The 27,106-nt window shown below is 43.6% G+C and overlaps 1 protein-coding gene across 2 annotated transcripts in view; it reads left to right on the top strand.

The window, feature by feature from the left end:
- ARG2 (arginase 2) overlaps positions 1–27,106 on the top strand; it is a 43,290-nt gene that overhangs the window by 14,276 nt on the left and 1,908 nt on the right. The window contains exons 1-7 of one of the 2 annotated variants that reach the window (XM_060140711.1): positions 1,634–1,843; positions 2,762–2,834; positions 21,079–21,256; positions 23,682–23,841; positions 24,706–24,800; positions 24,977–25,081; positions 26,051–26,187. In XM_060140711.1, the coding sequence (XP_059996694.1) occupies positions 1,736–1,843; positions 2,762–2,834; positions 21,079–21,256; positions 23,682–23,841; positions 24,706–24,800; positions 24,977–25,081; positions 26,051–26,187 (856 nt within the window). In that variant the 5' untranslated portion in view covers positions 1,634–1,735. Of the gene's footprint in view, positions 1–1,633; positions 1,844–2,761; positions 2,835–21,078; positions 21,257–23,681; positions 23,842–24,705; positions 24,801–24,976; positions 25,082–26,050; positions 26,188–27,106 lie in introns of those variants that run through there. The other variant, XM_060140719.1, reaches the window with a different exon arrangement.

The following is a 27,106-nucleotide window of genomic DNA, read 5'->3' as shown; positions in this document are numbered from 1 at the left end:
TATTTACCCCAGGGAACTCGCCCAACACCATAATCAGGTCTTATCTACTCACCACCCTCACCCCCAACACACACTCCCAGCAACCTATCAAGGGATAGAGTATGTGTTGGCAGCCACTGAATTAAAGAGGCAGAATCTCTAGGTCGTCCTATAAAGGAAGAAGAAAAACAGAATCAGCTGGTTTGGACCTGAGGAAGGGTCCTAAAACTATGCTATAATAAGAGTACTACAAGTTTTAAAGTAAATTTCTAAAACTTAATTCATTCTTTTATGTAATTTCAGAATATTATCTTTAATAACAAGAAAATAAATTTATTTATTTTAGTTTTGGCTGCGTTGGGTCTTCGTTGCTGCGGGCGGGCTTTCTCTAGTTGTGGTGAGCGGGAGCTATTCTTAGGGGTGCGCGGGCTTCTCATTGCGGTGGCTTCTCTTGTTGCGGAGCACGGGCTTCAGTAGTTGCGGCACGCGGACTCAGTAGCTGTGGCTCGCGGGTTCTAGAGCACAGGCTCAGTAGTTGTGGCGCACGGTCTTAGCTGCTCCGCGACACGTGGGATCTTCCCGGACCAGGGCTCGAACCCGTGTCTCCTGCATTGGCAGGCAGATTCTTAACCGCTGCGCCACCAGGGAAGCACCTAAAAATTTATTTTTGGTAGGACTAACGTCCAGATTCCTGCAAGCCATTCCTGCAAGACGCTAGTCGTGGATAAGAACTTGGAATCTAGAGTCACATAGCTCTACCAACTTACAAGCTACCTGACTTTGGAAAAGTAAATTATCTTCTCTGATCCTGTAATCTCGTCTTTAAAATAGTCCCTACTTTATGGAATTGTTAGAGGGCTAAAAGTTCTTAGAACTTTAGTTGGTTATTGTTATTAAAATATTATTATTACTAAAACTTTAAGCAGTTACTTTCAGCTCTTTAGCCTCGCTGAAATTTAAAAGTAGTCCAGATATGTTGCTATGTTTGGTTTTTAATAACCAGTGCTCCAGTTATTCAGGTAAAGAATTTAAAACTCCTGGAAGGTACTTTGTAAATCCTAACCTTCCCATCTAAAATAGGTGGGTTACTATTAACACGCCCGGCCGGGAGAGCTCTAATCTAAGCTTGATCTCCTAGCCTTCGACGCCCAAAGGTGGGATAAGTACGTTTCCTGGACCTTGAGCTCTGATACGAAACGGAGCCAAGGGACGCCAGCTTGGTCTCCGCAAGGCACTCACGTGGGCTTGGGCCAAGCCCAGCCCAGCCAACCGTTCCGTAAAATAGGCATCTGCCCGGCGTGCCTCTGTGTGAAGACAGCCACCCTCCGCGAGCCTACGTGTGCGTTCGCTTGTTCCGCTGAGTTCGCGAATTTTGCAGGAGCCGACCGCTTCCCGCCCAGGGACACACCTGTCCGTGACCGCACTCTTATTGGCCGGGCCCCGATCTTGGCCCTGTGGCGTCAGCGGCAGGGGTTTGTCCTTGGCCGGAGAGCCTGGGCCAGAGCCGAGTGACATCAGAGAGGGAGTTCGGGGCACTGAGCAGCAGTGGGCGGGGCTTGCCGGAAGGTGTGCCGGGGGCTGGTTGGGGGCGAGGCGGCGGGGCCTGGGCGGGGCGAGGCGGCGGTGACGTCATGGGGCGGCGCGGCGGGGCGCGGCTCGCGCGCCGGTAGGTAACCACTGCAGGCTGCGGTGCTCACCCCAGGCGGCGAGCCGCACGTAGCAGCCTCTCGCTCGTCTACGTCCTGCGCTGCCTATCATGTCCCTGAGGTGCAGCCTCTCGCTTCTCCGTACGCAAGCGCTCTCAGTCCCGAAGAAGTCCGTCCACTCCGTGGCTGTCATTGGAGCCCCATTTTCACGGGGACAGGTGAGAACTGGGACCTGGCACCTTGGTGCAGGATTCCCGCCCCCTCACCCCCCAACCCCCTCACCCAAGCCTGGAGAAATCGGGACCGGTGGGAAGAACGGGGAGGCGAGGAGAGGATGGGGAGAAACGAAGAGGGGACGAGGAGGTGGATTCCCGCGATTGGGCACCGGGGGAGCACGTGGGATTTTCCTCGGTAGAAGGAGGGAGGGGATGAGGGCACCCGGTTTGCCACGTGGGCAGGGGGCAGCGGGCTGGTGGGGTTCTTCGGCCTTACCCCCGAGGAGCGAGAAAGTGGTGGGTTCCGCTTGGGGTGATGGAGGAGAGGAAAGGAGGGAGAGGATTTCATGGAGGGGCTGGAAGAGGAGAAACCGACCAGAATCCCTGGTGGAAAATTGAGGGAGGAGAGGTTAAAGAGAGGGACCGAGGATTTAAGGCTCCAGGGTCCATTCTCAGAAAGAGAATTAACTGGAAAGGAAATTGGTGCTTGCCTCTCTAGCGGCAGGAAGACGGAAGGGGCTGTTGTGTTCTCTCTTCAATGAAAGAAGCCTGCAGTCGTGGAGAGGTCACTGGGGGAGAAGCCGGGGCTCGGCCCTGGCCTGCGACACTTACACCCAACAGCCAGATTCTGACTTGGCTCAGCCCCTTCCTCTATCTTGCCTCCACTTGCCCTTCCCACAACGAGGGGCTTGGAAGGTTGATCTGAATCCAGTGATTGTTGTTTCTCCTCCTTCCCTGCAAGTGTTTGAAATGACCAGACCTCAGGTGAAAAGAATAAAAGGAAGGGCTGATGCTGTCACAGGTTTTCAGAGGGATCTGCTGGGAACTAAGTATAGCATTGCAGACTTCTGTATTTTTGTGAGCTAAAGTGGTCTTATTTTCTAGTCATCTTCCCTCATATCTGTGTAATTTATCTTACAGAAAAGAAAAGGAGTGGAATATGGTCCCACTGCTGTAAGAGAAGCTGGTTTGATGAAAAGGCTCTCCGATTTGGGTAAGTGGCTGGATTTTAGAAGTCTGAGGGCTGGTAACATGCCAGTTCAGAGTCTTATTCCCTCATATCCAGGAACTGCACAGCGTCAGCTGTGTATCTGGAAAGCATTTCCCATCCTCCCTTGGATTCCACATGCAGCTTAAGATCTATGGAGGAGTCTCCAGGCAAAGTCTTCTTGCAATAAAGAGCCTGTGTGGAAGGCAAGGAGGCGGAGTGAGGCAGGGCCTGGAACAAGCTGCTAGTGACTGCGAAGTGCTGAGCATGCTGGCTCTCACTCCCACTGTGCAGTCAACCTTTCCCCAAAATTCTAGCTTTCCTAACTCAGTCAGAGGTGCTTATGATTCATCCGTCTAACCAGCTTCCTCTCTTCAAGTCATTCATTTCCTCCTTAGGTTTAAGAACTTTCTATTACTGTAAGCAGAGCCTTAGGTCCGTTTTCTCCAAACTTCCCTGATTATGAAAATCACTTGGTTTACTTGTGAGAAAGAGAGATTGCTAGGCTTCTCAGTGGATGAGTCTGGTTTATTGGCTCTGACGTAGGACCCAGACACGTGCATTTTCACAGGCACCCCAGGTAATCAAAAGTAACGTTGCAGTCTTGTAATCTGGACAGTACTCTAAACGTACAGAACCAGAGGTAAATCCAACCCAGAGATAAATGCCATTTATATAGTAAAGGAAAACCTTTTTAGTAACAGGGTACCAAATTCCAACACCCTTATGGTAGGAAGGTTCTTATATCTAACCCAAATGTTCCTAGCTGCTGTTCAAGTCCATTTCCTCTATTTTATTAGGGCCAGTCACATATCTCTTCTGGAGCTATAAAGTGCAAAAGGCATGGCAGTAGGGAACTATAGGTCCTGGAGATACTAACACAGAATCTAGGTGAACTACAAATCCCCTACCCGCGCTTGCTTTGAAACCTCCTCTGCTGATCATTGAGCCCATTCCAGGGGTGGGTTATCTCCCTCTAAAACAGGAATAATGAAGTCACCGTGTGTCTTCCGTACACCTCTGGTTACATATGGATGTGGTGTCTTGATTTGGATACTCAAACCTTTTCTGTTAAATAATAAAGAGACCCTACTGAAGAAGGAACTATAATTAATCACTTTAATAATTCTCCAAGTTTACCACCAAAGATGAGAGATAAGATTTACACTTAATGTGTTGCAGGTCACCTAATGGGAGGAAGTTGTCCCCCCTCCCCCCGCTTATAAATGAAGATACTGTCCCTTTAAATCAGCTGTACACATTGTTTTTAAAAGCATAATTTTACACTGAGGGAAAGCAATTTCTGCTAATCACTATTTTTTAATACCTGGTAATCCTGCAGCTCATCTGATAAACTGAGCCTGGCTTTGCTCAAATTGCCTGCTCATTGTTCTATTCTGTCTGAAGAGACTTCTGACTAGATTCAATTGTAGCCTCTTACACAGGGGACATTAATAGTATCCAGCCGAGGCTGCTGAATGAGGGGGAAGGGAACATTTATAAGCAGCTTCTCTTACTCATGCTTTGTACACCTCCTTTCCTGCCACAGCTCCTGGTATTTTTCCACTCCAACCTGGGGAAGCCATTCTCCCTAAAATTCCACTCCCTCAAATACTTCCTGTGTAAATCTCCAACCTAAAGTGATGATGAAGCTTCAGTTTATTTGGTCTCCCCTTTAATTTTTTTCAAATAGTTTTCGTTTTACAATTTATATCCTTACCCTGTAGCCGATTGGCAGTCCGGTATCACCAGCAGTCTGAAACAGAATCTCATTGCATGTTAATAAGATTGTGGCACTCAGCAGGTTTCCAGCATGTGGTTTCGGCTAATCTCCAGACATACGTTGGAGAAAAATACCAAGAGAAGTTTCAGTTGCTCTATTCTGAAACAGCATAAGTGGCATGGGTCAAATTTCAAGGGAGAGAAGACCCATGGAAAGGTAGCTCATAAATCCCTTTGTTCCTTGCCTTCTGCTCTGATGTCACAGGCTGCTGGTGTTGCCATGGCATCAGTTATACTTCCTGTTCTCTTGAATGAATATATTTGCCTTTGTCTGGGTTTTTTTTTTTTCCCCCCCTGGGCTTAGTAAGGACACTCAATGGTTCCTCTCTCAGGTAACCACTTACTTTAGTATACAAAGAGAGCCTGAGAAAAATGAAGAAGTAATTGCTCTGGCAAGGCTTAGGTGCAGTGCCTCTGCTCATGATTCTGGTTAGCTCTTATAGCCACGGTAATTTGCCTTTTTTTTTTTTTTTTTTTTCCGGTACGCGAGCCTCTCACTGCTGTGGCCTCTCCCGTTGCGGAGCACAGGCTCCGGACGCACAGGCTCAGCGGCCATGGCTCACAGGCCCAGCCGCTCCGCGGCATGTGGGGTCTTCCCGGACCGGGGCATGAACCTGTATCCGCTGCATCGACAGGCGGACTCTCAACCACTGCGCCATCAGGGAAGCCCAATTTGCCCTTTTTTCTTCACAAGTAGGATGAGTGTTCTGTGGGTAACATGAACAGTTTGTCGTGTCTGTCATTGTAATTATGGTAATTTGACCCAGCTGTGGTACTGAAGCGGTGACGGCCTAAATGAACTGTATTCCCGTGACCAGCCAAGAGTCCTGGAGTTCAGGAAGACATATGGGAGCTATTCTGGCTCCCCTCAACTAGGCTAGGGACATTTATTCTTCTGCTCCATTTGGTGCTCCATGAGAGAGCAGAGCAGGCAACTCTGGTTGAGACCCAAGAATCTGAGCTGCTTCAGCAAGAACCAACAGAAAGCCTGAGATAGTTTAAACATAAAGGCATGAGAGCTGTTCATTTGGAACAGATTGATATGTGAGTGCAGGGGTCTGGATGTGCTTTCGGTGTTTGGTAGAGAACAGCAGCCATCACAGATTTAGTTTTATGATAGTGATGCTTTTCAGCCTGGCTCCCATCCTACCATCACACTGAAACTACTCTGATCAAGCTCACTGATTGGTCAGCCTCTATTTTGCTGGACCTCTCTACTGCACAACTGACCACTTTATTCCTGAAATATTCCGTTAGTCAGGACACTACTCTCTCCTGAGCCTCCTCTCCCTTGCCTGGTCCTTCCTGGACTCCTTTTGGGGATCCTCCTCTTCTTTCCAGCCCTCAAATGCTCATGTCCCCAGTGTTCCACCAGCTTTGTTCTAAGTAGCCTCATCTCACTGTCACAGATGTCTCAAACTCTACAGGTTCGAAACAAAATTCATTATCTTCTCCGTCAAATCTGCTTGTCTTGCTGTCTTCCCATTGTCTGTTTCACACTATCACTCATTATCTAGTTACTCAAGTCAAACTCCAAGACATCAGAATTCTTTTGTCGTCCCTTTTGTTCCTTACTTCTGATCACAAAGTCTTGTTGACTTCTTTTCCTCCTTCTAAATGATTAGTCCTTTCCCGTAATGGCCCTGCTCTAGTTCTGTCCTTCTCACACACAGATCTAATTTTCCAATAATGACTCTTGTCCCATTTTGCCTACCTCAGTTCATTCTTTACTGCCACCAGACTGATCTTTTTAAGACTATTTTTCTCCTTTGCTTAGTCTTTCCATGGCTTTTTACATGCATCCATGCTTCTCAGTCTTGTCATTCATATACCATCTCTGCTGACTTGCCATATTATTTATTTTGGTGTTGTTCTCTAAATTGGCTTTAAAGCTTTATACTTTTAAAATGTAGCCTGCCCCTACAGTAAACAATGAAATCTCAGGCTTGTGCTAGATGCATTTTTCTAATAAATTTTCATTTTAGTAGTTTTACATTTTGGTATTTGACCCTCAACCACTGGTGGTATGTGTTCCATGCTTGACAACCAGTAAGACAGATCCTCTACAATTTGACCCTCTTTTACCTCTTTAGACTTCTCTCCATCCACATTCCACCTCATTTGTGTTGTAACTGGGGTTGTGGGCTCTTGACCTAGGCTCCACCAACAGAAACACCCACCCTAAACCTTGTCTTGACATTTTGGAAGAAGGGGCAATAAAGAATTCATTCTGTGATGGGCAGTTGTGGGGGCAGTTCCAGCAGTAGCTTCTGTCCAGTGTCAGTGGGGTCAGCCATGCAAGCTGCAGTACTCCTTTTCCTAGTAGTGGAGGTGACAGCAGCAGTGGTATCTTCACTGGAGCAATCTGCAGTGTGACTTTTGGGGCCATTATTCCTGGCAATGTGACCTTTAAACCACATTTTGGTCCTCTTAAGATGATTCTGGGAGTTACCCAAATTGAAAAAACTGCTTTTCTTTAAATTAGCTAGAAAGGTTTCTGTTGCTTGCAGCTTAAAGTTCCTGACCGATAAATCAGTTTACAAATTCCAGTGAGAAATTACCATGTGGATTGGAATATGCAAAGCCCTCTCTCCCCAGGCCCTTGATAATAAATTCTTATTCTTTTGTTGGCTTTTTTTCCCTTAGTACTGACATAATCTTCTTGTATGTTAACACTGCTCATTAGGTTATGCTTTCTTTGGTCTTTAATCTAGGAGTATGTTTTAGTCCCTTTGGATTTTAGCAACTCCTTTTTCTCTTGGTGTTCTGATTTTTGAACTATCATGTTTCTTAATACAAATTCTGAAATAACAGCCTAAAACCTTTTTTTTTAAATTTTTTGGCCGCACCACATGGCACGTGGGATCTTTGTTCACTGACCAGGGATCAAACCCGCGCCCCCTACATTGGAAGCGCGGAGTCTTAACCACTGGATCGCCAGGGCAGTCCCAAGCCTAAAGCTTTAATTTAAAACATCTTCAAGTTCTAGGCATGCCTGACTATAGTAAACAGACCTACCTTAATGTGTTACTGTGACTTAATTTCACTTTCAATGTTCTATATCTTAAGCATGGTGGAGGTTACAGGACTACATATAACTGCCAAAACTCATTGCACTTAAAGTGTCAATATAAAGTATGCATTAAAGCTGTTTAAACATTTTTAGGTTTATTTTTTCTTAGCAGCTTTCAGTCACTAAAAACTATAACAAGTTCGTTGTTTGTATATATTCAAAAAATTTGAGCACTACTAAGCTTTAGGTACTAGGAATATAATAGTGAACAAAACAGAAATACCTGTTATGGAATTCTCATTCTAATGAGGGGTGGTTGGAAGCAGATATAAGTAAAACATACAGTATGTCAGATGTAATGAGCACTATAGAATAAATGAAAGCAAGGGATGGAGGGATAGGGTAAGCATTGCAGATGTAGGTAGGAGGCCTCACTGAGGAAGGGGTCATGTGAGCACACCCTTGGGAGGTAAGGAAAGGAACCATGTGCATATTTGGGAGAAAAGCATTTCAGGAAGAGGGTAAGTAAAGTGCAAAGACCCTGAGATAGAAAAGTGCCTGGAATGTTCAGGGAACAAAAAGCTGTTCCTGAGGTCTTGCCAGTGGTTGTCATGTGGGAAGGGAAGGGCCTTTCTACACTCTTATCTCCAGTTTTTCAAGAAAAGCCAGAAATCTGGGTTTTTACGGGAGATTTAAGAAAAATGTGATATTCATAAAATGGAGTATTGAGCCATAAAAAGGAATAAATTGCTAGTTCATGCTACAAAATGGATAAACTTTGAAAGCATTATACTGAGTGAAAGAAGGCAGAAGACCACATATTGTATGAATCCATTTATATGAAATGTCCAGAAAAGGCAAATCCATATAGAAAGTGATCAGTGGTTCCCAGGGGCTGGGGGGGAGAGGGAATGGGGAGTGACCGCTAATGGGCACTGGTTTCTTTCCGGAGTGTGATAAAGCTTTTCTGGAATTAGTAATTTGCTAATGCCTTGGCAAAAGCATACATCACTGATGAATCTCAATATAGGTAAATCTATTATAGATGTTTTTGGGATTTGGCAAATTTCAATGTAACCATATCTTTCCTGCTTAGAAGAAGGCAGCAAAGAATTTAACTTACATCTTATATTTCAAAGTTGTTTGATATCTAACATTTACTATGTTCTAGGCACTATGCTAGGTTCTTGCTATTATGTGATTTTTTTTTAAACAAAGTTTGGGATTATCCATGCATTTTATTATTATTTTTTAAATATTTGCTTATTTATTTGGTTGCACCAGGTCTTAGTTGCAGCAGGTGGGCTCCTAAGTTGCGGCTCAAGCGCTCCTTAGTTGGGGCTCACCGGCTCCTTAGTTGTGGCATGCAAACTCTTAGTTGTGGCATGTATGCGGGACCTAGTTCCCTGACCAGGGATCGAACCCTGGCCCCCTGCATTGGGAGCGTGGAGTCTTATCCACTGCACCACCAGGGAAGTCCCTATTATGTGATTCTTAATCTTAAGAGCAAATTATGATACCCATTAGGATGGCTAGCATGAATAAAACCCCAAAATAACAAGTGTTGGTGAGGATATGGATATATTGGAACCCTTGTGCATTGTTGGTGGGAACATAAAATCATACAGGTACTGTGGAAAACAGTGTGGAGTTTTCTCAAAGTTAAAAATAGTTAGTAGATGATCTACAAATTCTACTCTGGGCGTATATCCAAAAGAATTGAAAAATAGGGTTTCGAAGAGATATCTGTACACCCATATTCAGAGCAGCATTATTCACAATAGCCAAAAGGTGTAAGCAACCCAAGCGTCCACTGATGGATGAATGGATAAGCAAAATGTGGTACAAACATACAATAGAATATCAGCCTTAAAAAGGAAAATGACATATGCTGTAACATTGTGACCCTTGAGAACATTATGTTAAGGGATATAAGCCAGTTGCAAAAAGACATACTGTATGATTCCACTTATGAGGTACCTAGATTAGTCAAATTCATAGGGACAAAGTAGAATGGTGGTTCAGGGACTGGGGGAAGAGGAATGGAGAGAGATGGTTTAACGGGTAGAGAATTTCAGTTTTGCAAGAAAGTGTTCTGGAGATGGATGGTGGTGATGGTTATGCAACAATGTGAATGTACTTAATACCACCTCATGGTTAAGATGGTTATTTTTATGTGTATTTTACCACAATTTAAAATTAAAAAGGAAACACTTAAAAATAAGTTAGAATAGAATATTCTAAGAACAAGGAAGTTCACTTGAGGTTGTAACTTCTTAGGGACATAATGCTGTAGGCTTGAAAATTTTTTTCAGCTTGTTATTTAGCACATTGTTCTATAAAAGCTGAGAATGGAAAAAAGTAAAGTATGGCCTGAAGTTCATACAGTCAGCAGTAGAAGTAGTTGAGAACCTCATTTCTTACCATATACAATCTAGCCCCTCAATTGGTGCAGTCAGCTGCCTTCTCAGCTCTTACCATGGTTGAAGAAACTGAGTGGCACCATCATAAAGGTACGGTCTCCAACTTCTTCCAAAAATCCTGTTTCTCATGATGGCTATTTCAAATCTGTACCCATAATCATTCTGTTTTTCCAACTCAGGTATGAACTCCCTAACTTCTAGCTCTTCTCCCCATCATCCCCCAATGAGTTGTATCGACAAAGATACTATTACACTGTCCTCAGAGGATGAGGTATCCAGTCCTTCCTGTATTAGGTAGGTACAATTGCACGTGATAAGAGCCCCAGATAAGCGGTTTAAGAAAAATAGTTCACTCTCTAGGAAATAGTCTAGAGAGAAGTCCAGAACTGGTTTGGAGGCTCAGTTCATTGAAGTTCAGTTCCTAGATTCTTATCTTGCTGCACTACCAGCAAGGCCTCTATCTAATGGCCCCAGATGGCTGTGGCCTCATTTCTGGCAGCAGGATGGGAAAATAAACCGACAAGTGGGCTAAGGGAGAACTTGTGCTTTCCCTTAAGGAAAGTTCCCAGGACACTGCTGCAGGATACCTCTGCTTATCCTTTTGGCTTCAGTGGGTCACATGGCCACAGCTAGTTGGAATGGAAGATGGTGAATTTAGTCTCTTCTAAGGGGTCGTGCCCCAGCTAAAATCCTCTGTGGAGGAAGGGAAGAGCAGATATCGGACAAGTGGCTGTCAGCCACACCAACTCCCTGTGCTCTAGATCCCATCCCTTCCTGGCTCCCGAGGGTTCTTGTTCCAGCACTGAGCCCTTCTCTCCCCTTGTTTCTCAGCGTCTCTCTACTAACCTGTCCCTTCAGTAAGTAAGTGCAAATCTTGCCCACCTCCCATCCCCCTCTGCCGTATGTAGCCTTCTAGCTCTTGTCCAGTTATTTTGTTTCTCTTCAGAAACAAAATAACTGGCTTCCCCACTGCCTTTTCATAGGTCAACTTGCTATAATCAGGGGTCCTGGGCCATCATTGCAATGAAACTGGTTTTGCTGAGGTCTCTGACCTCCTACTTTTTAATATGGTGGACCCTGCAACATTCACTTTCGACACTATTAACCATCTTATCTTATTGAAACTGCCACCACTCTCTTCTGATTTTAACTCTTCGGGTTCCTTTGCTAGACCCTCTGCTGCCTACCCCTTACATTTTAGTATTCCTCAGGGTTCTGTCCTTGACCCTCTACTTTATGCTGCCTCAGTTGGCCATTTGTCCATTTCCACGGCCTTCCTGTGACCTGTGTGCTGATGCCTCCAGAGCTTTATCTCCAGCACTTATTCCCCCTCCCTCCCAGCTCCAAACCTGTATACCAGCTGGCTTCCATGTATCTTCTTAACTTTTTATTACAGGAGTGTTCAAACATAAGAAAAGTAGAGATGGTAACATAATGAACTTGATAGCTATCACCTAGCATCAATTATCTATACCTGGCAAGGTTTCTCACCCCACCTCCATACCTTTTGAAGCAAATCACAGACATCATTTTGTTTCATCTGCAGATATTTCATTATATGTCTTCAAAATACGAGAATGCTTTAAAACTTAACTACAATACCATTATCACACCTAAAATAAATTAATATCAAATACCAGTATTGGGAAATATAATTTTAAAAAAATCTCCCATCTGAGAACCTATCCACAAAGGTGGTAGAGAAGGAAAAACAGTTTATTATTGAATAAGCATTAAATTGGGTGATCTGATAAAAGACTGCAAAGACAAATCTTACTCTTTTCTATAGCCAAGCAGGTGCAACGCAATCCATGTTTTCAAGATTAATAACTAGTCCTCCAGTTAGAGGACTTTGATAGTTGACCTTTTGTCACATGTAGCTCATCCTAACTTTATCATGGAAATTGGAGTGATTACCGGTTAGCTGACTGGCTTTATCTGGAGGGGAAACAAACTTCTCCTATCTTAAAGCGGGGAGGTAGTTTTTTGGCAAATTGAAGCAAGGGGCCAACCACTCATACCCATAGAACTGGGAGGTTGGGGACCTAGATGTTTGTATTTCAAAAAGTGGTTCCTAAGTCCTTGAGGAAACATTCCTGGGTTGTGAGGCCTATTTAGTCATTATAAAGATTGCGTACATGTGAAAAGGACAGAGAAAGAAATTCTGAAACACAAGGGAGGAGAGAAGTTTTTACCCTTATTTTCAACAGAGATAATTAAGTCTATTTTCAACTTGTATCTGCCCTTACACCAGTTAATGTTCACATTGCCCGACTGATTTACACTTTTTGTGTTTATTTTTTTACAGTTTGAGTTTGGATCCAAATAAGGTCTGTATTGTTATCTCGTAAGTCCTTTATAAGTCCCTCCTGTTTTCTTCCTTCTTCCTTGCAGTTGATCTGTAGCGGAAACTAGGTCATTTGTCTGTAAAATCTCTCAGCTTGTATTTTGCAGATCACATCCCTGTGGCATCCTGTGACATATTCTTTGTCCTCTGTATTTCCTTTCTACTGGTTATTGGATCTAGATCCTTGGTCAGATTCAGGTCCAGTTTTTTTTTTCTGGCAGTTCTGCTTCATAGGTGGTGGTGTACACTTCCATCAGAAGTGATGTCATCAGCCATTGAACACTGCCTAGATCTGAGCCATTAACTTGTTTCGACGTGTTATCAACAGGATAGTCTCTAACGCCCCAATATCAGAGTATCCAAAACTGAACTTACCATCATCTCCACTCCCTTCTCCTGTGGTTTCTCATCTCTGATGGTAGCAGAGCCAGAAAGCTGGAGGGCAAACATTTTCTCTCTCCTCCACACCCCTCTAAGTATTGCTGGAATCTTGTCAGTTCTGTCTGTCTTGTCTTTACAGCCCCTCTGGGAGCTGCTCTTCTGCAGGCCAGGCCATTTTCCAGAGGCCACCAGATCACTAGATTAACAGTGCAGATTCTTTTTTTTTTTTTTTTCAGATTTTTTTTTTTTTTTTGGCTGTGTTGGGTCTTCATTGCTTCGCACGGGCTTTTCTCTACTTGCGGCGAGTGGGGTCTTCTCTTCGTTGTGGTGCGCAGGCTACTTATTGCAGTGGGTTCTTGTTTCGGAGCATGGGTTCTAGGTGCGCGGGCTTCAGTAGTTGCAGCACGCTGGCTCAGTAGTTGTGGCACGCAGGATAGTGCAGATTTGATTTGTTACCTCCTGACTTGAACCTTAGTAGCTCCCTGCTGCATTTAGGACCTGGGCCCTGCCCCTTCCTCCTTCCTCATCTCTCTGCAGTCCTCCCGGATGGACCCTGGGCATTGTTCTGTAGGGCTGAAGGTATTATGTGCTTCTGCATGGCAAGGCTTTCCCCTTTCATTCCTGGCTAAAACCTTCAGGATTCAGGTACTGATGCTTCTGAGAAGTCCCCTTGGCTCATCCTGGGTCTGAGTCAGCACCTTCCCGTTCCCATCACACCCTGTGCACAGTTGCATCTTCGCAGTTTGCACCGGCCTGTGCTTTCCCTGCCTGTCTTCTGACGAGGCTGTGAGCTTCCTGAAGGCTGCAACCAGGTGCACAGTCAGCACACAGTTAGCTTTTGTTGAAGGACGAAATGGGGCAAAGCATCCAGGCTTTCTCCTGGAACTTCATTCACATCGTGATCCGTGGGATTTTCCCGGATCACTATTTCCTTACTCTCAAAATGGTTTGTTCCTCAGAAGCCCCCTGGTTTCCCAGATTTTAAAAATGTTTAAATTGAATAACTGTCATATATCAAATTTTAAACTCTTACAAGGTATTGGGCTACCAGTTGATGAATTTAGTCAAGCTAAATGTTGGTAAGTGGCAATGGCTAGTTTTTGCCTACTTTTTTGAAACATACTTATTCCAGGACCTAAGTAGCTAATGATGGCTGCTTCAAGCCTCTAGTTGCTTTAGAAAGGAGTGGCGTTACTCCTTTAATATCCAAAATAGCACATTCAGAGGCCTAGAACCTAAGGGGATTACTGTGGTTGGTTTAAATAATTTAATCCTTGAATAAACTTACTTGTCCCTATTAATGACCAAGCTCTCTCTTTTTTTAAAAATAAGTTTATTTATTTATTTATATTTTTGGCTACATTGGGTCTTCGTTGCTGTGCGTGGGCTTTCTCTAGCTGAAGCGAGCGGGGGCTACTCTTCGTTGTAGTGCGGGGGCTTCTCTTGTTGTGGAGCACAGGCTCTAGGCTCGCGGGCTTCAGTAGTTGTGGCATGTGGGCTCAGTAGTTGTGGCTCACGGGCTCTAGAGCGCAGGCTCAGTAGTTGTGGTGCACGGGCTTAGTTGCTCCGTGGCATGTGGGATCTTCCTGGACCAGGGCTCGAACCCATGTCCCCTGCATTGGCAGGCAGGTTCTTAACCACTGCGCCACCAGGGAAGTCCCCCAAGCTCTCTTAATAATGAGGGTGTATTCCTATAATAGGTGTGGTAATGCTAGTATCTGAAGAGAAGAAAGCATCTTTTTGGCCCCCTCCTCTACCCCAGGAAGCCAGAACCACAGAATAGGAAAAGAAGTAGAAAATACCTTCCTGTGTGACCTGAGAACTGAGTCACAGCAGGGTGTGGCATTGTGGTTAGGGCTTTCAGAGAACTGGTGTTCCAGTGAAATTGGCCATGCCTTTATATTTTTTTACAGGGAAGGTAGAAAATTTGAACTGTGTGTGACAGCTGGGCTCCTTAGGAGCTCTTTCGATGAGAAATCAGTGGGCCTGTGTACGTTTGCTACTTCTCACCAAAAACTCTTGTTCTTATCCAAATGACATAGTCGTATTGCAAACAAGTTTTGGGAAGTCTTAGATTACACCATCTATTGCAAAGAAAAGGGTAGGGTGGGGAGAAAAACCACAAAGATGCCTCATCTAGTTGAACTAATAATGTAACCCCTAGCATGTGTAGGCTTTTCCTTGTTATCTCATTTCAATCCTTGTTAACGGCTGTGTGAGGTGGGACAAACTTCGAGACTGAACTTTGTTGGTGATCTTGACTCTTCTGGGAAGTTAGGGGCCAAAGGACAGGATTCTTTCCTTCGTGTCTGTTGTGGCCACTTGACCCACTGTGGCCACCTCATCTCCTGTGCGCTCTGCTTTCAGCCTGGAGTAGCGTGGAATGTGGTCTGTCTGGTTTGTTGAGGTCCCTTGTGAAACTCACCAGGATGCTAGCCCAGGTATGGGGCAGGGAGCTACACATGTGGACTGGTTAACTGGCAGAGCTGTAGTCACTAGCCCTTTAAATCCTTTCTGGAACAAGTTGGAGCATCAAGAATTTAAAGAAGAAAGATCCCATATTCTAAAAAGCAGTACTTTAGCCCCAGGGATTGTTGCTGTCTCTTCCCGTGGTTAGATACTGGAGTAGCTTGAAGTTCTGTCAGCATGTTAACAACAGATTTTTTTCTCAGAGAAGCTTAACAGTCTTGTTCTGCACGAGGGAAAGTGGTTCTGTCGCAGTGACCCGTGAAGCCAGAGGAACCCTCCTCTTACCTCTGCCCCTGCTTGTGCTGGAACCAGGCTGTCAGGGTGCCGTCAGCTAACAGTCTGCCCAAGAAAGCCTGAGTTGGCTCACCATGTTCTTGGAGGTGCTTGGAGGGTTGACATGGGTTGGGTCCAGAGGGGCATACATTACTAAGCCCATCCTCAGCAAGTGGTACACTGTTCTTCTTCGACAAGTTAAGATGTGGCTGGAGAACCAATTAGCAGGAAACATAACTGGTGTTGCAAGTCATCTCAGTTACATGTCTTGAGCCAAACTTTTGGGTTTGTTTTGTATTGGGATTTTTTACTTAAGGATCACATTCACGCAAAGGCATCTATTAACATCACATCTGTATCAGCTGATCTTGAGGTAAACTCCGACAGATGTTAGATGGCCATGTCTGAAGTGACTGGCCTGGATGCCCGGGGTCACCTTCCATCCTTGAGCCCCTAGTGCCACTGTCCTTGGTCTTCCTCATCCATGGTCTTCACTGCCTCTGAGAACACCTCCTTTTGAACAGGAGAACAGAGTGGGGAGGAAGCGAGTGTCGAGAGGGTTGGTTGGAGCAGTCTTATGAGGGGCTTTGAAGACGTGAACTAGAACAAATAGGTATACTTGTGTGATATGATTTCTTTCCCTAAAGCACCAAACTTATTTTGGAGGCTGGGTCTAAGGAAGCAAAGAGCTGATTCTTAGATACCCCAGGACACATGGTTCTTGAGGTTGTACAGCCTCTGGGAGTTAAATGCACTAAACAAAATTCAGACCCCTGCATTTTATTGGTGGTAGCCAAATGAGTTTACCTTATATAACAGTCTCTTCAAAGGTTATTACCCAAACCACATTTTAGGGATAAGAGAAATTCTGCCTACTTCAAATGACCTGAATTAACTGGCATTCCTTTCCTAGTTTACAGTAACACTGCAACTGTTTTCAGTAGGCTGGTCTTCCAGGTACAACTTTGAGGTTCTAAGAGTTAGCAGATGCCATCCTTTAAAATACTGGGAACTCCCTTTCTGTGGGATGAAATCTGCTGTGTACAATATTTGAGTCTATAATTTTAAGACCCACCAGTGTTCTCTCAGCACCAAATGAGAACTCAGTCTTTGTTTTTCTGCATGTTTCACTGACTTGTTATTCCTGACAAATCATAAACATTCATCCTATTCAAGGACAGTTCGAAAAACTGTACACTAATAGACTCTTAGATTTTCTCCAAGTCTAATACTCTGCCAGTGAGCTACCTGTGGCTTGGCAGACACGCCCGTGGGTCAGCCCACCTCAAAACCCACCTCTCTTGACTTGCTGGGAGGCTTGGGAGCAGCTGGAGCTACCTGTAAGTGGAAGTCAGCAGCAGAGAGAATGCGCTACCCTTATGCTATCAAAGTGCCTGCTCACTCATTCTTTCGTGAGTCTCTAACCAAAGGAGGATTCAGGCTTGCTCTAAACAGTTGGAGCTATTTAACTTTGCTGAATTTCTTCCTCCAAAATATGTGGATAATCATACCAGCAGAGGAAGTAAGGATTAGTAGCTATTGTAAAGCATCTAGCTAGCACTGTGTGGTGTGTGGAGAAAGACAGTTTTGTTCCTTTTCCTTCTTTCCTGTCACTGACTTCTTTCAAGGATTCACTGGTGATGAGGGCCCTGAAATAGAAGTGCTGTCCACAGACACTGCTAACGTCAGATAGGGCTGTTTGGATTTCTTCCGGTTGCATCATTCTGTGGATGCACTTGTGTTCTTGTTCCACTCCAGTGGAACCTGAGAGGTTTATCAAGGCCAAAAGTAACAACCGGGCCTAAAAGATCAGAGTAGTCGTCAGTGTATTTTTATTACCAGCACTGGGGAGAGAAGCAGTGAGGTGGTACCAGTGTATACAGAGCTTGACTTTTTCCCACTGCAATGAAAAATGAGAGCCCTTTCCAGTCGGTTCCAAATGTGTTTGATATGAGAGCTTCCTTGGAAGTTTCAGGTTTATTTCATCCTACAATGCCTTCTAAAAGAGGAAAGAGCAGCAATGAAATATTATGTCTCATCTGATTTAGACTTGCAGATGAGTTGACCTGAAGCACCAAAAGTTTGAGAAAGGGACAGCTCTCTCCAGTATGATAGATATTCCATGTTATAATATTTGCTTTTTTCACTATTATTCCAAGATTCTTTAAAATTAGTGAGACCATTTACCTTTTGAACTAGAAGAACTTGCCATTGTACTCTGCTAAGGTAATTGCTTTATCATTACTCAGTTCATCCTTAACAAAAAATTAACCTCCCATCAGCCTCTCTACTCCTCAAACACTGGCCTACGGGTCATAATTCATGTTCCCTATAACCTCCTTTCACTCCTTTAGCACTCACTCATTGTCCCCAGTCCTTACCAGGAATTTATTGTGGAAATCAAAGAGCAGAGTTGGGAGTCATATAAGGTGGGCCACTCAGGGCCTCTCAAGGTATTGATCCCTTCAGGGGGTCTGGCCCTCAGCTCTGTGGGTCCAGGAACAGAAGTCTTGAAGTGTGCAGAGTTTATCAGGCTTTCAGACCCAGAGACTCGTGCTAACCATGATGTATAAGCCCAAATGCCCGTGCGTAGTTTCAGTGAGCAAGAGACCTTCTGGCATCCACTGTCAGGAAGCCCTCTTGCTGGTATGAGGGCAACTGAGAAACTAAGTGAATAAGCAGAAGGCTGTTTGGTGAGCAAGGAGTTGGAACCCACCATCCAGGCTGTGAATTAAGCTGGTGATTCACTCCACAGAGTTATATGTTTAATGACCAAAATACCTTTATGAAATTCAGTCTCTCTTCCATGGCGAGTGTTGCTGTAAGACTATCAAATTCTCTTAAGTTCCCTTTTTAAGCTTTCTGCAGCTTTATTCTGATAAGTAAATAATAGCCCAGTTTGTACTGTTTTCTGTATACTTATCTAAGTCTACATCCTAGATTCCATGACTGGACTTAGTGTTCCCCAAGTTCTACCACTTAACCACCAGGTTGATCACTTTAATTCGCATGTATTTCTTATTGGTCATGGAAGGATTAAATGAGTTAGTCTTCAAAAATTAATATTAACATTATTATTCAATTAGATTATAAACCTTTTCTAATTATACACCTAATATAAAACGCCAGTCAAGCCATGGCATCTTGCACCTGGAGATGCTGAGATAAACATGGATATGGAAGTTAAGACATCAAGTATAGGCACTGCCATTCAAATCTGTCCAGCTCAAGACTGTGTTGCAACAATGGCAAGACCTGATATTGACTTGAAAGTTAAAGCTTCATTTCTCTTAAATCTAAAGTGTCCTTCCATATTTCGAGATTTAGTAAAATACATTGTGATGTTACTCGTGGCTTTTTTCTTTTTAAAAGATTTTAAGAAGATTTTTATAGATGTTTTATTTATTTTTTCTCTTGGTTCTCAATGTCTTTGGCCTGTTTTCATATTCTTCTACCTTCAGCACCTTTCCTTCTTATTTAGTCATCCAGATCTTGGTGGTGATCCCTCGGTTGGGATTATGTTCCAGGCCATTGCTTCTCAAATCTCTACATTCTCTCAGAAGTTTGGCTTTGGATTGAGTTTGGGTTCAAGAGGTAAAGCTCAAACTGTACAATTTATATTCAAGATTGGTCTGTGCTAGTCTTAATACAAATCTTTAATACAAGTCTCTGCAAACATTCAGATGTCTATACTGTGACCACTTGCCCCTCCCCTCAACATACCTGGATTCTAGTTTGAGAAACAGGCCCACAAGAATACAATCCATGCTAACGTTCTGTTTGCGCAAATCCTTTGGTAGTGTTGGATTACTTAGTCCTCACCCTAAATCCAACCAATTTATTGATATAAGTGGTTAAGATTGAAAGACTGGTACTTACACTAAAGATTAACATGTAGTGACTAATGTCATAATTTGCTGGAATATGTGAACCCCGGGTGGGAAAATATTACAGCTTACTGTCAGAATATACCACTAGTTCATTCTGTTTGTTTGTTTCAAAGAGAAGTCTGTGCCTTTACTGGCCGAACAGGCTACTCAAGGTGGATGAAGCAGGAGGAGTGGGTGGCTCTGTGCTTCATAGGCTTGTAGGTGATAGAGAACTCGCCCAGGTAGTGGCCAATAATCTTGGGCTTGGTTTCCACCTGGGTGAAGGTCTTGCACGCCCACCATCTGGGCAGGATGATCTTCAGCACCTACAGCTTCTCTGTGGGCCGTGCCCCCAGGCTGGCCCTGCCCAGGTGCTTCTGCCACAGCCGCAGGGCACTGTGCAGCTGTGTCACTGTGTCAACAGGTCCAGTGCCTGGTCTAGGTGCTCACCAAAGTGGATGAACTTGCAGAAGGTCCACTGCTGCTTCTACTCCACTTCTGCCACCTTGTTGGCTCCCTGGAGAGGACTTTTTTTTTTTTAATTTTATTTATTTAGGCTGCACCAGGTCTTAGTTGCAGCACGCGGGATTATCGCTGTGGCACGTGGACTCCTTAGTTGCGGCATGCATGCAGAATCTAGTTCCCCCACCAGGGATCGAACCCGGGCCCTCTGCATTGGGAGTGCGGAATCTTACCCACTGGACCACCAGGGAAGTACCTTGGAGAGGACTCTTTAGTTCTTAAGGTGTCAGAATCAAGAGAGAATCGTTGAGATACAAACTGCAGAGTCAAGAATACACACTTTGCGGCAGACAGCCTGAATTTGGATCCTGATTCTGGCACCTAGCAACTGTGTGACCTTGGGACCTTGCTTCAGTTCCCTCAGCTACAGAATGGCATACTGTAGCTGCCTAATAGGATTGATGTGAGTCTTAAGAATTTCTGTTGAGCAGTTGGAGCAGTGTCTGGGATCTTGTAAGTAATAACTGTTAAAGCATCCTAAAATTAAGAAATATTTAGGTCCTCAGATTGGCCTTTTATTTTTTTTTGTTTTTGGTTTTGTTTTGCGGTACGCGGGCCTCTCACTGTGTGGCCTCTCCCATTGTGGAGCACAGGCTCCGGACGCGCAGGCTCAGTGGCCATGGCTCACGGGCCCAGCCACTCCGCGGCATGTGGGATCCTCCTGGACCGGGGCACGAACCTGTGTCCCCTGCATCGGCAGGCGGACCCTCAACCACTGCGCCACCAGGGAAGCCCTGGCCTTTTATTTAAAAAAAAAAGTTTGTAATGTGAAAATTCCTAAGTATGTTTCTTTGTCCTAAATTAACAATACTTAATTTTCTTAAAATCCTGCCAGTTCCTCTCGGTATTTTATTTTCACTCTGTAACTCAGGGATATCTGAGGTCTTACAAATTGCTACCAGTTTTGTGATTGTTAGGTTAAGTTAGTGAACATTTCTGGGCTTTACTTTCTAAAACCCAGCTTCTTTATCTGCAAAATGGTGTTCCTAACAGGATCTACCCCACAGGATTGCTGGGAGGACTGGGAGGATCCTGCCACTGTCATGTGACGTTTTGAGTTACCATGGCAATAAGTATGATGTGTACTTTGTCACAGTTATTATTTGTGGCCCAGGCCAGTAAGAGCTGTAATAACATATATTATAATTAATCTTGTCATCCCTGTTTCTAGGCTGCCACCTTAAAGACTTCGGAGACTTGAGTTTTACCCCAGTTCCCAAAGATGATCTCTATAATAACTTGATAGTGAATCCTCGCTCAGTGGGCCTTGCCAACCAGGAACTAGCAGAGGTGGTTAGTAGAGCAGTGTCAGGTGGCCACAGCTGTGTCACCGTGGGAGGAGACCACAGGTAAGCTGGGAGCCAGGGGTGGTGGAGGGGCTGGATTGCATCAGCCCATCAATTAGCTTCTTTGTCTCACTTTCCTCATTTAGAGTAAAATACCCTTTCGAATTTTTAGGGTATAACGTGCATAGTATTTTCATGTCTAAGATCATGAACCACTGGAGAAAATATCACGTAGTATAAGTTCAGAGTTAAACTAAGCGAAGTTTTTAGACAGTATGTTTCATGCTTATTTCTTGGAAAGCTTTCTTAAAACTGTCTCATGACTTTCATTTTGGTTATTTAGGAGAATTGGAGGGAATCTATTGATAGGCTGAATTGGGGCTTTTTTTTTTTAAAGCATTTCTGCTAATAGGTTTGTTAGAAATGCCCCACTTGGCATGTGAATACATTCTCTACCCTGCACAGTATTGTATTAGCCTCCCTAGGTGGCTAATACATTAGATCCTTCCTCTCAGTGAATCAGCATGCACTTTATCGAGCACTGTTCTGATGAGTTCTCAAGCAGTGCTGAGGATTATGGGAAACTTGTGATCTATTAGGATTAAATGAAATAAATACACATGGAATGAAAAAAATATTGAATCCTACATCTCAGAAGGAAGAGATCAGTCTAGGCTAGAGTAGTCAGATTTCACAGGGAAGTGTGATTTGAGCTAAGTAATGAAGATTTTTTTGGTAGAAAGAAAAATGGCATTGAAGCACTAGGAGTATCAAGCACTTCATACATATTCTCAGTTAATCCTCAAAATAATGCAATAAGGCAGATACAATTTTATCTAATTCACTGCTGGGTACACTGAGGGACAGAGGTTAGATAACTTACCCAAGGTCTTAGGGCCAGGAGGTAGCAGAGCTGGGATTCAAGTCCATTGTGACCTCTATGGGCAATTAAATTTTCTTTTGAGATCTAATCTAGCAACTTCCCCTGAGGTACTCAGAGAGCTTCTCAGATCACTTAATGGAACTGCAAATGCAGGTAGATTCCTCATCAAGAATAAAATTTTAAGTAGAATAAGAAAGTCAGTCACAGGTTCTCTACTGAAATTGATTAAATAACCCAAGGGTGGATCTCTTGTCTCTTAGCTCAGTGCTCAAAGTTCATTTATTGGCTCTCTTCTGGTCAGCATACTATTTGGGGACTGCTTATTACTGTAATTATCATAATCCTTGCTTTTCCTTTTGTTTCTGTCTAGATTGCAGCTCTATCACTGCTCCCTGTTTCCTGTTCAGTGCTAAAACCTAGGCTGTCTGGAAGATTCTAGAAAGGAAGGGATGTGTGTATAACCTGAACAGCTGTTGAATATTTTAAAGGAAGAGGCATTTTTAGGTCACTCAGCTCCCTTTAATAGTACAACATTCACTACTGCTTTAATCGTCAAACCAACACTGACTTAAACAGGCTAAGATTATTATCCCTATCTTCTAGAAAGGGAAACTGCAGTCTAGATAGATAGTCTTGCCCTATTTCACACATTTCTTCCTAGAAAGACCCCCAATATTCGGACTTAATCCAGTGCTTTTAGCGCCAGACCATGCAATCTCTTGAAAAGGTCCTATGTGGGACATGGAGCTTAAAATGCTACCTCAGGCTGTACTGATCAAGAAAGATGACTGTAGTTAGTTCCTAAGATGCTTAAGCTGCATTTCTCATCTATGTCAAATTCTTTGCTTCCTAGGAAGCTTGGGCAGCTTTCCAAGCACAATTTCAAAAGCTATATTCCTACAGGTCAGACAAGGACAGTTGGCTAATGCAAGCGGAGATCAAGGACAAAGCAAAAACCAGAAACACTTAATGATATTTGCATGCCATGCTAATGTATATAAGATAACATGGAAATAAACTTCTACTTTATTCAGTGATCTAATGAGGTCTTTAATTGGGTTGCCCTGTTAACTTTGATGCCTTTAAAAACTTTGACTTCTTGTTTTAGGAAATATCACATAATCTTTCTAAACAGCTGTAATACTAATTTTTATCCTTAACAAGTTAATATAACTGATTCTTTAAAAGTAATTAGATCTCCCTGGTCTCTCAAAAGGTATTAAGTAGTATTAGTGAGTTGTTACATACAGCCCATAGCATTTAACAGGATTTCATCTGTTGAACAAATATTTTGGATCCTTTTCTGGGCCAAGGCTAATGGATCCAATTAAAGGGATTTGGGGGCAGCAATGACACCTGTCACACTACAAGGATAGCCAGTTGTCACCTTTGAATCTTTAGAGCCTTCCATTTCTCCCTGTCTCTCTCTCTCAAGTCTCATCTTTGGGAACACAGTCCCAGGGACTCTGTCTCATCCAAATCCAGCCTCAATCTAGGGCCTTGACTTTGCCCTGAGGACAAAGTGTGAGCTGTGCTGGCTGAAGATATTTGTTAGTGATGCTTGCCAAGCGGAAGGCCTTTAATATTACTGTTTGTTCTTTGCAGCCTGGCAATCGGTACCATTAGTGGGCACGCCCGGCACTGCCCAGACCTTTGTGTGATCTGGGTTGATGCCCATGCTGACATCAATACACCCCTCACCACTTCATCTGGAAATCTCCACGGACAGCCAGTTTCATTTCTCCTCAAAGAACTACAGGACAAGGTTAGTGGGCTGAAATGAAGAGAACGTTGAACACCTTGCAAGGGTTATCCTGGGGCTTTGAGAATCTAGTTCAGTAACATTTCTGTGAAGGATGGGTTTATGGTGGCTGTAGTAATGCTTACCACTGCTCCATTTGTTCATCAAACATTATTTTGGACCAGACAGTCTAGATGCTGGGGGCATAAAGATGACTAGGACATGGTCCCTGCTCTTAGGGGGGATCATAATCTCATAATAAAGGAATGTGGTGAGTGGGTAGTAACTCTAGTGGTCTGATACACTTACAGCCGGAAGACTTCTGGTAAGAACCTCCTAGGCCTCATTCTCAGACCCACTGGTCTAGAAGACAAGTAAAACCATGATTACGTCTAGGTAATCTTTTCCCAGGCTGTTCAGAAGACATGGGAGACCATGCTAGGCATAGACTAGAATCTGTGTATCCCTCCCCTCAGTGAGAGACCAAGTTAAACCAGGACAGTACAAAGGTTATTCACTAGGCAGAATTCACGTTTTGGTTGTTGGGGACTTGAAACGTAACCCAGTTGCCATCTCAAGAACCAATCTGTAAACAATTCAGTAGTGTGCAAAGAGATGGAAAGGCCTAATCAGCGGTATTCCTGCTATTTAGGTAAGTTAATGAGAAACCAAGGCCACCTTAGGAGTAGGTATTTTATTCTTCAGCTGTGTTCTTCAGCTGCCCTTCTGAATCCCTTCCACTTCTATCAGTTCCTTCCCAGATCAAGTGTGTCTGCTGCTTTACCCATATACTGTGGGTAAGAGGAGAAAGCACACTGGGAAGCACACGGGGACTATCTTGATGAGATCAAGAATCCTTGATGAATCCTGTTCATTCCTCCTTCATAGGTCCCACAACTCCCAGGATTTTCCTGGATCAAACCTTGTATCTCTTCTCCAAGTATTGTATACATTGGACTAAGGGATGTGGATCCTCCTGAACAGTAAGTTGATACATTAGAGTTGAGCTTTGGGCCTGTCCTGGCCACTAATGTTCCACTTGATGGGTTGTTTCTTGCCTTAACCTGTTGTAGGTCACTATGAAGACAACCCCCCGCCCCCCCACATTTGATTAAAAATGCTCTTTAAACTAAGGCTTCCTTCCTTTATATGTCACCAGTTTTATTTTAAAGAATTATGATATCCAGTACTTTTCCATGAGAGACATAGATCGACTTGGTATCCAGAAGGTCATGGAACAGACATTCGATCTGCTGATTGGCAAGTAAGTAACTACAATGGATATCTACTTCTAGGTCCCAAAGGGAACAGGACAGATTCTCAGTGGGCAGAACACTTTAGCCTGTCTCTTGAGGATAATGACCTTTCTTTTAAAATAAAAGCAAAACATGTACATATAAAAAAATTCAGAAAGGGAAAATATGAAATATAGGTCATATTTTTCTTCTGGGGTTGGGAGGGAAAACAGCTCTTATGAATTTCTCTTTCCATTTTTAATGCTTACCTTTTGAGAGGAGAAGCATTCAACTGTCCTCTTCTTCCCAGCCTCACAACTGCTTCATCTGAAAGTTTTATATTAAGCAAATCTTGGTAGTGTAGAAAGATGGGAGATGAATACTAATCAAATGCTAGTTAAGAACATTTTCCCAGTGCCGAGTCTTCATTTCTGGGTGATTAACTGTCACCTTGGTAGTATGCCATTTCTTAAGCTGTTAAGAAGTGCAAATAATTTACTGTATAGGTGTTTGCTGTATGTTAGCTTCAGCCACTGGACACCTGGGCTAAACAAGTTAGAAGTAGGCGATGGTAAGATTGCAAACATAAACTCAGAGTTAAGTTCAGAGCTGCTGTTATTCTCTCAGAGTATAACAGCAACTGCAACTGTAACCTAGATCAATCCAGCTTAAACTACAATCTGTCAGAACCCATGTCCTATGGAAGTGAGGAATTCCCTCTATTGATAGTTCTTAATGTAAGAGCTCTGATGCCCAGGGTAAATCAGAAATACAAATTGGAGTTAGTCTGTCTGAGGCACACAGAGCAAAGGGCAAAATTATGAAATGGTGCGTAGGCATCTGACATACTCAACAGCTTCCAGAATAGGAAATCTGGAAATGTGCTATATTAACAAAGTACTAGGATTAACAGCAACAAAATCGAGGAGTTGCAACTGTAGGAAGGACGAATGTCCAAGTACAGCCCAAATGACTATTCTTATTCTACTCCTTTCAAGAAGACAAAGGCCAATCCATCTGAGTTTCGATATTGATGCATTTGACCCTACGCTGGCTCCAGCCACAGGAACCCCTGTTGTAGGGGGGCTGACCTATCGAGAAGGCATGTATATTACTGAGGAAGTACACAATACAGGTAAGCAGTGATCAACCTGCTAACTACATAATATGCTGAAGCCTCTTGCCTGCCAGGGGATCTTTTCTACTATTACGTCACTGCCGACACTGTTTTTGCTTAAACGTCTATAGCTATAAGTCATGTGGTCAGGCTAATAAGGGACAGTCATTTAGAGGCATGTTTGGACCTGGCTTTATAACAAAATATGCCAAGGTAACACTGAATAAAAAATTGTCTGTCTACTTAAACGTGTAATAAATACAAGAATAAACTGCCAAACTGATGCAGTTCTTTGCATCTGAATTGTATAAAGGCAGATTAAGATTGAAAGCCAAGGCCAAATAGCTATAATTTTAAGCCTGACACTAAGAGGTTGGTTCACTGGGAGTTAAGAATGTCAAGTCAAAGCTTCTCTTGAAGATGTTTCAAAGCTGGACAATACCTTGGGTCCTTTCATGTAAGTCTTATACTAGGGCTTGTTTGATAGGACCTGTAATAGGGGGATACTGGAAGATGAATGGCTGACAGGAAGATGAGTAAACTGAATGCAAGATCATCGAGAGTAGCTACAAGAGGTTACTATCCCACAACTCATACTCATTTGCAAACAGTTTCCATTTCTGTCAGAAAGCTTTTGGTTTTAAGGCTACTTTAAATTACCTCTCATTGCAAAATTTAAGCAACTACCACATGGTACTTCAATACCACCTTGTGAAATTGGGGTCAAGATAGCATAGAGACCTCACACTGAAAGGTTCAGGACCATAGAAAACCCTTGACTAGTTGGGATAGATACGGAAATTGAGAAATGGTCTCCCTGGCTCTGGAGCCTACCAGAGCCTTAGGCACTAAAGAAAGGGGAAGAATGCTTGTCTATCAGATCTGACAGGGGCAAGATAGCCTTATTCTCAGACCCACAACTGTAGATGTTGTCAAT

Source organism: Lagenorhynchus albirostris, chromosome 1 (assembly GCF_949774975.1).
Source record: "Lagenorhynchus albirostris chromosome 1, mLagAlb1.1, whole genome shotgun sequence".
Lineage (NCBI taxonomy): Eukaryota > Metazoa > Chordata > Mammalia > Artiodactyla > Delphinidae > Lagenorhynchus > Lagenorhynchus albirostris.
Note: the sequence above shows the minus strand (reverse complement) of the source record. Positions and strands in the feature narration are given on the sequence as shown.